The sequence below is a fragment of the Propithecus coquereli genome, unplaced genomic scaffold (genome assembly GCF_000956105.1).
Source record: "Propithecus coquereli isolate 6110/MARCELLA unplaced genomic scaffold, Pcoq_1.0 Scaffold1, whole genome shotgun sequence".
NCBI lineage: Eukaryota > Metazoa > Chordata > Mammalia > Primates > Indriidae > Propithecus > Propithecus coquereli.
This window is the reverse complement of record NW_012133857.1, coordinates 17,264,593-17,277,744: the sequence shown is the minus strand read 5'-3', so window position 1 is coordinate 17,277,744 and position 13,152 is coordinate 17,264,593. Positions and strand designations below refer to the sequence as shown.

At 42.0% G+C, this 13,152-nt stretch overlaps 1 protein-coding gene across 1 annotated transcript in view; it reads right to left on the bottom strand.

The window, feature by feature from the left end:
• The window catches only part of CACNA2D3 (calcium channel, voltage-dependent, alpha 2/delta subunit 3), an 869,108-nt gene that overhangs the window by 145,285 nt on the left and 710,671 nt on the right, over positions 1 to 13,152 (bottom strand). Inside the window, exons 26-27 of the mRNA XM_012643362.1 lie at positions 11,493 to 11,614; positions 8,787 to 8,867 (exon numbers count right to left, since the gene is read on the bottom strand). Coding sequence (XP_012498816.1) covers positions 8,787 to 8,867; positions 11,493 to 11,614 — 203 coding nt within the window. The remainder of the gene's footprint in view (positions 1 to 8,786; positions 8,868 to 11,492; positions 11,615 to 13,152) is intronic.

Here is a 13,152-nt window from a genome sequence, read left to right as displayed (position 1 = left end):
GGATTGACTGTGCAGGTGTTTACGCTCCTGCTGTAGACTCTGCCCACATTGGTCTCTCTCTTCCCGGGGGAGAGAAATTCATGTCAGCTCGTTTATCCTCTGTGGGCCCTTCACTTAGCATGAGTCATATATATTCAAGACTTAACTGAGATCAAAATCCCAACAAGGTCACTAGGAGATTTGCTTGGATCAAGGTGGTTAAATAAATCCCCAAATCTCTCATGAGCTATGTTGGAAAAAAAAAAAATCCCATAAACTGTTTTCCACCAAAGCATGTGAGAGCATTTCCAACGCTCTACCAAGCACTATGCTGATTGCACTGTTCGGAGGTTTATAAGCTAGAAGGAAGATTAAGTAAATCACTGTCTTGAGTGACAATGAGAACATATATTTTTAGAAAGCTTAGGATCTTTGATTGGGATTTCTGTGTAACCACATGTACAAAAATATCAGGCACAACTGATGGACATCTTCTGATACACGAACTCTGTCTTAAACATCTACTTATATAACCTCTGATTTAAATATCTACTTCATTTTTATAGGAACATGGTTACATAGGTAAGTGAACAAATCAGTGTTTTTTGTCCTTTTAAATAGACAGTATGACATATTTCCATCTAAAGCTGGGTTTGACCCTCATATATTGTTGGTGGGATTATAAAATGGTACAGACACTTTGAAAATCAGTTTTGCAGTTCTTCAAAATACCAAACAGAGGGTTACCATATGACTTAACAATTCCACTTTTAGGTATCTATCCAAGAGAAATAAAAGCATATGTCCACACAAAAACTTGCACAGTTCATATCAACATTAATAATAGCTAAAAGTGGGAACAACCCAAATGTCTATCAACTTATGAATGGATAAATAAAATGTTGCATAACCGTACAGTGCAATGTTATTTGGCAATAAAAAAGTGAAGTACTGAAACTTGCTACAATATGAATGGACCCCGAAAACATTATGCTAAGATAAAGAAGCTGGTCACAAAAGGCCATATATTATATGAGCCCCTTTATCAGAAATGTCCCAAAATAGACAAATCCATGGAAAAAGTAGATTAGTGGTTTCCTGGGGCTGAGGTGGCAAGCGGGATATCAAGAACAGAAGAGGATATATGGTGAGTTCTTTTGGGGATGTTAAGATAATTCTAAAATCAGATTGTGGTGATGGTTGCACAACTCTGTCAATACACTAAGAGCCAATGAACTATATAAATGGGTAAATTTTATAGTACATGAAATATATCTCAATAGAACTTTAAAAAAAGCAAAACTGAAAACAGGCAGCAGCCTACATTTCACCCTGTGGGCTGCAGTTTGCCAACCTCTGCTGTAAGGCATAGGTACACGAAAGTGTGAGTTTCAAAGTTTTAATATGATATTCCTATGCGCAAGTTTTCTTAGAGAACAACATAAGGCAAAAAAGCGCCAGCTAGTGAGTGTTGTTGGGTGTAACATATGGTAATTCTTAACAAAGATAGCAACAGCAATAGTCATTTAGCAGCTAATGATTATTGACCACTCAACTGTAAACATTTACTGAGCATTTTAAATATATGTACATATTTTATAAATACACACACACACATATATATACGTATGCACACACACTCCCTCATTTATTTCTCTCAATAGGAATCAGAGGGGCCCCCAAAAGCCAGATTGAATCTGGGTATATGTGGGTGTGAGAGATACTCCAATATTGGTTAATTCCTTTCCTTTTTTGTGATGATGAAATAAATTTCCATCTAAGCTGTTAGAAATCCAACCTAAGCACCAAACAATCTCGATTTAGGAATGTGAAAACTAAGGCCCAGGGGTAGGGTTTGGGGTGGGAGCAGGGAGTGGCCTGTGCTCACTCCTGAACACTTAGTTCACAGTGACTTTAATGTCCAAATCCCACCATGACCTCTAAAAGAGGTGGCTCAATTTGCCAATTCAGAAGCCAGGTATGAGAACCTGTCACCCCCGAATTCTGCTGTTGATTTTTCAGTGGAGAATGTGCTGGGGCTTTTGATGAGTTTAGAAAGGGACAGTGACCCTTGGAAGTGAGTGCCCTGGAGATTTAGCATAGAGGATCAAGTTTCTCGAAACTCTGGGCTATTTTTATTCCTGGGGCAATAATCCTCAACATGCCCTTGTCACTGGCTACCGTAGTATGCAGAGCAGCTGTTCTAATGGCAAGTTCTAACTCTCAGACTCTGTTGTAGGCTTTAAATACAGCCTGATGTATAACTACATCACTAAGCCATTTCTGTGAAGTTTGCTGTTGTCAGTCCTACCAGTTTAGACCTGCTTTTTTCTCTGCATCATACCCATTCATCAGTTAAACAAATGCCGAACATATAAAAAGCCCCACCCCATAGCTGACTTTTAGAGCTAAGACTTGGCCTTGAATTCCCTATTTCCCTCTGGGTCATGGACTCACCTGCCTGTCAGCTTTGCTTTTAGATCCTGGTAAATACCCTCAAAACCCAAGAGACTCATTCAGGTCTCACAGCACCCTCCTGGAACATGGACATGTATATGCAGAATCTCATTCCAGATCCACTCAAGATTTTTGGAGAAGTTAGTTCCCTATGTTGTAAGTCTCTCCGCACATATCTTTGCATAATGACTGCATCTCAGCATTCGGATTGCTGATCATATCACCTTATCAGGGAGGCCTGCTTTAACCACTACCCATCGTGGAGAGGCATTGCCCTGCCACATACCCATATACGCATATGTAAGAACAGGAGTGTGCATTTCTCCTCTTTGTCCCTGCTAACCACACTTCATCTCTTTGTTCTGCTGTATTTTCTAGAGTATTTAACTACTGGGAATCCTTCCTTCCTTCCTCCCTCCCTCCCTTCCTTCCTTCCTCCCTTCCTTCCTTGCCTCCCTTCCTCCCTCCCTCTCATTCATGCAATATGTATCTGTTGTCTGTATCTCCCACACAAATGGAAACTCTCCCTCCATTGGCAGCAACTTGGCCATCCTTGGTGGTCTCAGAGGGTGCTGCAGCATTTGGGTGGAGTCATTCTTCACTGGGCAGCTATCAGCCCGGCCTCTGGGCATCAGATGCCAACAGTGCCCTCATCATTACATCAACCAACGTACTCCTGACACACTCTACAATGCTCTCTGGGGCATTTATTCACAGCTGAATCTCCACCACTAGGTACACAGTAGGTGAAAAATATGTATTTATCAAATTATTTAGTTTAAAATGAAGAGACTAAGCAGGATTATTTTAAAAATTAGTCTATAAGGGAAAACACTGAATTTGAAAGCACTAAGAATTGAAGTCTGCCTATCATTTTAACCCAGTGATTTTCAATCTCGCCACTGTTGACATTTTGAACCAGATCATTCTTTGTTTTCTAGACTGCCCTGTGTTTTTCCAGATGTTTAGCACCATTCCTGACCTCTACCCACTAGATGCCAGTAGCACCCCTCCTACCAGTGGTGGCAATTAAAAGTTTCTAGATGTTGCCAAATGTCCCCTAAGGGGCAAAACTGCCTCTGGTTGGAAACTACTGGTTTAATCAATAAGTTTTCATCTTTGCCAAAATAGAACACTTCCTTTGCTCAGATTTAACAAACTAGAGGTTTATCCAAGCAGACTTGACACATAATTTCTGACATACTAGTTAACTCATATATATCAAATATGTGAGATCCCACCAAAGGAATGTTGTCAAGTTGAATATTTGCCTATAACATTTTTCCAAGGGTATTCCCTCAATTCTAATGAAAGATCCATGTTAAATGCTACAGTCAGGTTAAATAGCACATACCTGACAATAGCTAATGATCAATGATGTTAATCCATCCATTTTCTAATTAGCTGGTTAAAATGGGACCTTCCCCTTCATTAAACTACCTTGAATGGTGCAAATGATACTGCATAACCCACATTTTCAAATGTCCCCCAATGAATGGATCTAATACTGTCTGTGTTTCTTGCAAAGAAACAGGCTGGCAGATCAGAGCCCCCCAAAACCTACTAAAAATCATTGAATTTTACAATTAAAAAGGGTGAATTTTTTGGTATGTAAATCACACCTCAATAAAGGTGTTTAGAAAAGGGCTGTTTCTATAAGAAACCAATGCCTCTATACTGTCTATAATATTTTCTTTTCTGCTGATAATCAGATTAGCTATTCTAAGCATCACCTTAAATGCATGAACCTCAGAAAAGACATCAACTGATGCAGCGATCACTACTGGTTCAACACAGTTGCCTTTAGTATGGGACACCAAACAAGTTTCTAGTCTTTAAAATATTCATATTGGTCTATATCATATTATTATGGTGTGGACTGGAGTTTTAGCTCCTAAGTATCTCTCTTATAGCTTTAGTCGAGTACTGTGTTTCCATTGTCTGGTTAGTAAATTTTGCAAGCTTAAGTACCTACATACAGCAGGTGGAAATGAAACCCTTCTTCTTTAAACCATTTATTCAGTCAATATTTCTCACATATTTACCATGTGTTAGCCTTTGTACTTGGCACTAGGAATGAAAAGATAATTGGTACAGTTCTTGCCCTTAGAGAGTTTACAATTATTGAAGATATCAAAATGGAACATTTTTAGGAGCAATTTTAGATTTCGATATGTTAAAAATGTACACGTTAAAGTCAATGCAAACCATTCAGAATTCATTATTTATTATTTTAAAAAATTCAGAAGTCTGAACTTTATAAAAAAATTGAGATCAGGTATTTTGTATTTGTCAGAGGGAGAGTCTAAAAGGTGGTTAGGGAGGTCAGACAGCGCAAGGAGGGGCAGAAGTCCCCTGCAGGGCCTGCCTTCCGCCTTGGTTCAGTTCTTCCCCCCATGCATGTCGTATCTACCCACGTCCTTTCCACTCTGCTGTGATAGAAGCAGCCTGTGACTGTCGACCTATAGGGCCAAATCTCTCCACTGAGAGTACAGCAGAGAATTACCACGATGATTGAGGTAATTAATGAAACTCAAGTTGACAATAACTAAGTTAGGGCAAAACGGTTTCTACAAGTTCAATTCAGTTTATAAAGTTTTCACTGAGGGGAGCTGATTCACTATGTTTCAGGTATTCCACTGGGTTATGCTGAGGAGTAGAAGATGAAAAGAACAAAGTCCTTGACCTCTAAGAGCTTCCAAATAATTCTCCAGCTTTTCAATTCACTTTTCCCCATGTAGACATGGCTTTAAAAATAGTTGCTATCTTACAGGCCTTGGAAGGAGGAAGGGGTATCGATTACAGAGCCTGGTTGCTATGGTTTGAATGTGTCCCCCAAAGTTCATATGTGGAACACATAATCCCCAATGCAACCGCACTGAGATGTGGAACCTTTAAAAGGTGATTAGATCATGAGGGCTCTGCCTTTATGACTAGATTAATGCTGGTATCATGGGAGTGGGTTAGTTATCACAGGAGTGGGTTCTTGATAAAGGGATGAAGTCAGGCCCCCTTCCTCCCTTTCTCATGCTCTCTTGCCCTTCCACCTTCCGCCTTCCACCTTCCACCATGGGATGATGCAGCCAGCAGGCCCTTGTCAGACATGGGTCCCTTAACCTTGGACTTCCCAGCCTCCATAACTGTAAGAAATAATTTTTCTTTATAAATTACTGCATCTGTGGTAGTATATCACATCAACACAAAAGGGACTAAGACACTGGTTATTATTTATTTATACCTAGAGTGCCTGGCAAAAGCAGAGTCTCAGGAAATATTTACTGATGAATAAATGAAAGAGTGACTATGCTACAACTTTAAGATAAAAAATGGATTACCCCAAATCCTAGCATTTTTATACTTTTTTATATCCAGGAATTTTCTTGTTTATTTTCTCATTCTATCCCCAAATCAATACAGAATAAGGCAAAGGAGGTAATAATCCCAATGCTATTTTAGATAGATCTTTAGAGACCCAAGACCACACATTTAGCAAGTTATAGAGTGAGTGACAAACCAATGTGAACCTTATAGTCCAAGGTTTGCTCTTCCAATAGCAAAAAAAAATGCATTAGGGACCTGACATACACAGAAAGTTCCAGGGCTCCAGAGAGACTCGGTAGACCAAAGGGAAAGTCCTACCATTTCTTGCTGTGCAGTGGGAAAGCAATTAAGAAACTGCAGCACACTGGTGGCAGCTGGAGGGCTGGCAGGCTTCTCAAGAGAAGGGCTGTAAGCAATGTCATAGGCCGGGAAGATGGATGGGGCCTGTTTATGCACAGAGGCTGACGTACAAATGAAACCCTGCCCAGTTTGACTGGCCTTTCTTCAAAGGTGTCATTGACAGATGAGTAGCTAAATGTTTTTGTTTAAAAAAGAAAATAAGATAAAAGAAAGAAGAGAATAAAGCATAAAACAAAAAAACAAAACAGAAAACTCTTTCTACCCCACACACATACACCCAATGAACATGAGAATACCAGATCAGGCCTGGGAGTAGGGCAGGCCTTGCAAAGGAGTCCTTAATAAGAATTTGCAAAGTTGTACACCTTTTCTTTCAGATAAATTTCAGTTCAACACAATATTTCATTGAAACCCCAAATTACTGCCAGTCGACTGTCTTCCATCTGCTGTTGGAGGCACGCTGATGGGTCAAGCCTGCTCACATATTCATCTTCATCTGCCAAAACAAGGCCTCGTCCCCAATTAAAACGGCCTCTTTAATTTTAGAGCAGTAAACAATGTCTACTTAATTTGAGGAAAATACACAGAGGAAAGTTACCAAACCTAATCACATAGTGACATGATGGTTGAGTCAGAGTCAGTGGAACTTGGGGGATGTGCTGAAGAGGCTGCTCTGCTTTTAGAGACAGCAAGGTCTTCCTGAGGTCATTGCCTTCTTGGGGCTGTATCCACGCAGCCTTCAAGATCAAAGCCAAGCAATTCCACCAAACACAGTTTGAAAAAGAAGGTTAATAATCACCAATTTTAAAAAGTAAGAACTAAATACAGTTCCTCGGATGACCTTGCTTCTTGGTCTTGCTCTGTAATTATCTTCTGAAAATGGGGACCAGTTGACACACACTGAGAAGCAGTAAACAGGAGGAGGCCTCTTCTACCCACTCAGGGCGAGCCAAACCCTGTCTCATGACCTGCCTGTGGTCTCTGGCCAGCTGTGTAACTCAACAAAGGACCAGCACACCATTTGGAAAATGCATGTTCTTCTCTAGACTAGCTACACAGTGCTCAGATTGAGTCCATGTTTCATCCATTCTCAGCCAAATAGGCATTTATGAAACATACAGCATTTGGAAATACGTGAGCGCCATTTATAACCTTGGACAGAGGTGGCTGGGATAGGCACAGTGACCTTAGGGCCAACAGAGCAACCTTCACGATGACTGAATTAGAAAACCAAAGAAAGGGTTTTAAAAAGAAATTTCAAACAGACGGACAGACAGCTTTGGCCAGCCCTGTCTTTGCCAGCTGCTGCACGTGGCCACAGCTCCCAGTACATAACATGTGTCCAGAATTAGTTGGCTGGGCCAGCCAGGAGGTAAGCAAGTCTGACCTCCTTTAAGCAAAAATAAATCTTGCTGAGTTAAATGATCCTGTCCCCCACTTCCCTGAAGGAACATGAGACATTAAGCGACAAAATCTGAAGACAGCAACTGTGAATCCTCAGAGCCTGCATCTCCTGGCTGATTAATTACAGGTCTGCTTAGTTCATGACGAGCCACAGGTCAGATATATAAGACTGTCTTCCTTGTCATATCGAGTAACCCAGAAACAACAAGGGCAACTGTCCCTAAATCTTCCAATTCCTATTAACACAATTATGATGCATAGGCTAAGTCAGGAATGAAATGGGGGAAAAAAGCAACATTTCCACGCCAAAGAACAACCACTTCAAATGGGTCTCCTACATGTATTCCATTTGCATTCCTTCCCACAAATATTCACAGAGGGCAAACACACTGAAGTTGATGTTCAAAGTCATCCTAAAGTACAACTTACTGAAGGCGGCCGCCTGAAAACAAAACAATTCCCGTTAGTAAAGCTAGCCAACGCCAGGATGGTGCTTGGAGAGTATCACCCATCCATCAACCAGTGGATCCAACAATTATATAGCAAAATAGACTATGTGCCAGACATGCTCTTGGGCCTTGTTTTTGTCAGAAGCTATTCTCAAAGAAGAGTTTGTGGTAGTTTCCAGCCCTTTAGGCCAAATACCACCAGTGAAAGCCCCCAGCCATCCACTGACATCTACTGACACTTTTGAGAAATGAGAGAAATGGGAAAAACCAGGACGTCTTTGAGAATTCAAGACTCTCAGTCGTAAAGTGTTTTTGCTCTTTCCTGGTCCCAAACCCAGCACCTGCAGATATATCTAACTCTAATTCCTCGTGGGGATTAGGGTGATGAAAATTTCAGTCTCTCTGGAGAAGAGCACATTTCAGTTTGTGCTTGCCAAAAACAAACTCACAATTTCCTTGTATGCCCGCTGTCACCTTAATGATATAGAAGCAGGAATTGCGGAGTTTACTTTAAATGAACATGCTACCTACCACCGAGACATTCTCCTCCGCACATACCAACAATTTCTTACTGGATCAGGGTTTAAGAATAGAAATGCTGGGAAAGATTTCTGTTTTCACATCAACCACCATCAGCTGTCAGAGCCTTGGTTTGGAGGAGATGACACCAAGCTGAGAAGGAAGTAATTTTAAATTTTTTTCTCCTTTCCAAACCTACTTTTTGGAGCATAGGCATGCTCCATAGAAGTAGTGGACTGGCCAGCTGAATGGACACTGTGCTTACTTTATGTTTACTGATCGAAATCTGCCATTTACCTGCCACCACAGGAGATTTCCGTTCATCCAGGAGCTGGATGGAGGTACTCGCTGTCACCACATTGCTTTTGTTGACCGTTCCTGTGAAAAGAAAAACCACCATGACAAAAATGAAGAGACTTACAGTGCACGTGTTAAGAGAATAATCACATTGGCCATAGTCACCTATTCTGCAAATTGTTCTGGGGCTCAGTTCCCAGACCCCAGAGTCCTCTGGGCTGTGGACAACCTGCCTACTCTGTTGGGCCATCAGTGCAGTGTGGCTGGTCCTCTCTGCAAAGGAATCAATGTACCAAGTTATAATCACCCACACTGGGAAATGTGTAGCCTCTTCACATTGAACACATTGACTACCATGGAGGGACCCTGTCTTTTGGTAATCTGTGGTTACAAACTGCAGTGTTAACTTGTGTCAGGAGTCATACTTACATTGCCTGTCTAAATATAGCCACGGAGAGTTTTGAAATTATTTTACAAGTTGGCAACTTTAGCTCTAGTTCCTTGGCTAAATCTTTACTGATCTATAAAATTTTAATTTTAAGCCCAGTTTTTCTGAGCAAAACCATTCTAAACAGAGAAAGAGCTAGAATGTAATCTTTACTCCAAACTATTATTATTCTGGTAACAATATGGCATTAGTGTTAAGAGATTTTCAAATACCAACAATAGCTCCGATACTCATGAATTAAAAGACGCTGAGCACAAATTCTGAATGCTCAGAGTTAGTAATTGTTAGTCTAATGCCTGCCTTATAAAAGCTGCTCAATGAATGTGAGTTGAATGAAATCCAATTGAATCAAGAAGCAGGAAAAAGTCAAGCCTGAATTTGAATACACTTATGACTGAAGCAATCAGGAATTTCCTCCTGGCCCAAGTCTCAGATTCTTCTCCAGTTTGTACAGGTATTCAACACGCAGTAGAGAAAACAGAGAGAGTTCAATCACAGTAACTTGTACTTGGTGATTTTTAAGATTTTCCTTGAATTTAAAGGTCCATGAAACATGCTAAGCTGTCATGTCATCCATGACTTTACCACGAACCAAGTAAATTTCACTTCACTATACTATTACATTGAAAGTTCAGGGAAAACCCTAGTTACCAAAAACCAGTTCAACAACAGCTTTAATTAACCAGAATTTGGTTTTTTCCCAGACATAATTCTTTTAGGAAAAACAGTGGATAGCAAAGCAAACTGCCATGAGGGGCTGTAAGTACACACACACACACACAAAGCAGTTTGGGGGGATGTTCTCGCCTCCCACTCCTCTTTCTCCCTGTGCAGTTGGGCAAAAGCCACTCTGCAACAAAAGGCCAACTTGATGATTCTAGTCTAGAATCAAAAGAACAGCAAGCTAAGTTCTGTCTTTTTTTCTCTAGAGGACTGTGAAGAAGGCAGTCTCATGAGATTGCTTGATAGGAGATAACATTAGTATTCACAGATCTGCCACAAAATGAAAACGTCCGCTGTCTCTTAGTTGCTATTTTCAGCAATAAAGTGCGACGCAGATAAACATAAAGACAGAGCTTCAGATGCCTCGAAATTTATGGTTGAGGCAGCAAACACAAATATGGGCTTCCATACATGCCAGCAAAGGAGCACGGACTCAGAGACCCTTAGCCCTGAAGAGAACCTAATGATCTAGCCTGAAATCCCAGCCAGACAGAACCTCATCAGCAACATCCAGCCTTTCCTTAAATATGCCCATTAATGAGGGACCCTCTTCCCAATGAGTCCATTCAACTAATTACTAGACAACTCTTGTCAACATATCTTCTACAAATTTCAAAAGCACCCTTTCTGAAAAGGTTTTTATTCATGGAAATGAGAAAGTACCAAGACTTAGGGAGGGGGGATTGGACACGAGCCCTGGAGAGCTTCCCTTAGGGCTGAGTTACGAATGTTTGTAAGAGATTAATACGAAAGGCCCTAATATAAAATATAACTATAGATTAAACTTTGCAGAGCAATCCAAGTTTATATAACTAGGTTTCATTCATCTCTGAAGTTCCTGCAATGCCCAGTATAGACCCTTTCACAGAATGAGTGCCAAAAATGTCAGATGCATGAGATAAAACAATAAGGACAATTAAAGCATTTCCAGTTGGTCTTGCTTCCAATATTGGTTGAAATAAGACAGCGCTTCATTCTTTTTGGAGGAAGGTGACCTTGACTTCTTCATACCATTATAAAATCTTAGGACTGGAAAGACAATCAGCTCTGTGCCTCTCACAGGTCACTGCAGCCCTCTGTCCGGAGAGCACATGGCTATACAGAGTCAGTCCTTGCTCCTGCATTGATATCAATTTAAATCAATGCAGTTCCAATGGAGAATTGTGGACCTCTGAAATGATGTGACTTGCTGAAGGTTCTGGCAAAGGATGCCTGAACTTTCTCTCAGTGGGCCCATGACAGTATTAAAAAAAGCAACTGAGAAGTTTATATACAAATTCCAGAGAGTGCAGAATACCGGTCCTGCTTCCTCAAATGCTTTTGCACAATTTGGTTAAGTAAAATCTTCATTTTATTTGGTGCTATTACACTTACGGAACAGGTCACTGGTTCAGGGCTGGCCCAGTATTCAGCATAAACTGTGAAGGTTGAACCTGGTTCCTTTCAGCATTCAGGCAGCTGCCCCACACACTGCACACGACACCCAGGCCCACTGGACCAGACAGACAGAGCCCGCCTTCAACAACGGCACCCACCTGTGCTGAATGGGATTGAGTAGACGAAGCTCCCTGGAATCTGCTCAGCTGCTCTTCGGTACCAGAGAGGAAAATGGTCTGCGTTAAAAATGTTCTCCTTGTCTCCCGCTTTCAAGAAGTCCCTAGAAATGGAACAGAATAAGAACATGGCCCCACTCAGCAAGACAGAGGTGGACAGGGTGAATCCCAACAGCCTCTGTCAGGTAAAACCAGTGTTGCCTTTGAGAACCCTTGCCTTTCTCAGTACAGAGAGGACCTGAGTGAACACCAGCCGCCCCAGATGACTCAAAAATATCTTGTTGAGCTATGGCAGTCAGATTTCCCATGGGCTAAACTGACTTTTCCTCATATATCAATCAATTACCCTAAAGTCTGAAGCAAGCAAACAGGCGAAGCCTCCAGAAATCACAGCAGAAGACCAAAGTGTGGCCCCTTTAAAACAGAAAGCTTTGGCTGGGCACGGTGGCTCATGCCTGTAATCCTAGCACTCTGGGAGGCTGAGGTGGGCAGATCACTTGAGTTCAGAAGTTCGAGACTAGCCTGAGCAAGAGCGAGACCCCGTCTCTACTAAAAATAGAAAAATGAGCTGGGTGTGGCACAGGTCTGTAGTCCCAGCTACTCGGGAGGCTGAGGCAGGAGGATCACTTGAGCCCAGGAGTTTGAGGTTGCTGTGAGCTAGGCTGACGCCACAGCACTCTAGCCTGGGCAACAGAGTGAGACTCTATCTCCAGAAAAATAAAATAAAATAAAACAGAAAGCTTAGTCTGGCTTTGAAACCCACATGTACACATACCCTTGGGAGAATCAATTTCTTAAGTAGATCTTACTCAGAACAAGTGTCAAAAAGGCAAATCACTCTTCTTAGAAAAAGCGTGAAGGAGGTTAAAGTGGGCCCACGTCAGGGTCTTTGCACCTGAATTGCTCACCTGCCTACTCTCCAGACAACAGGGCTGCTCACATCCTCGTTGTGAATCCCCACCCTCCCTAGTGCCCTCCCTCCGCCCCTAGTGTCTCCATCTAGGGGAAGGCTATATGCATTCTCCTTCCCCTCTCCCTCTCCAAAGGGACAGCTCCTGTACCACCTCCCTCATGAACCCACAGAGACACGTGCAAGTTCTTACCCCACCCTGGGCCCCACACTCTCAGTCACTCTCACGAATCCGTCCGTTTTCTTGGCTTTATCTGCACAATTGCCAAGTCCCCTCCCCAAGGCTCCCAAGACCCCTGAGGATAGGAGCTTTGTTCACATGTGTATCTCTCCATAGAGCCTTAGACATACTCAAGCCAATGCATGTTGATTGACTTGACTTATCTCTAGAGAGTCACATTTACTCTCCAGTACCGAGTGTCCCATTCTGGTCGAGATGGTGCACCTCGGGGGAGGGAATGACTGCCTGGCTAGCCCACACTCTGCAGAGGTTTTTCAGGAAGGGATACCAATCGGGGGACAATGTGTAGGTAAGTAAAAGGCCGTCGGATGGAGCACAAATGGCACCACTTTCCAGAACTTGCAGCATGGAGTTGGATCACATGGACCATGGAGAGAAAGTTTTATGCTGAGTTCTAACTAGTTGGTTTCCTAAACTTGGCACCTAGTTCAGGAAAGCATTCTACAGCTGCAGGTATGGCAAACCAGAGTTGCCATGAACTCCACGAAAGA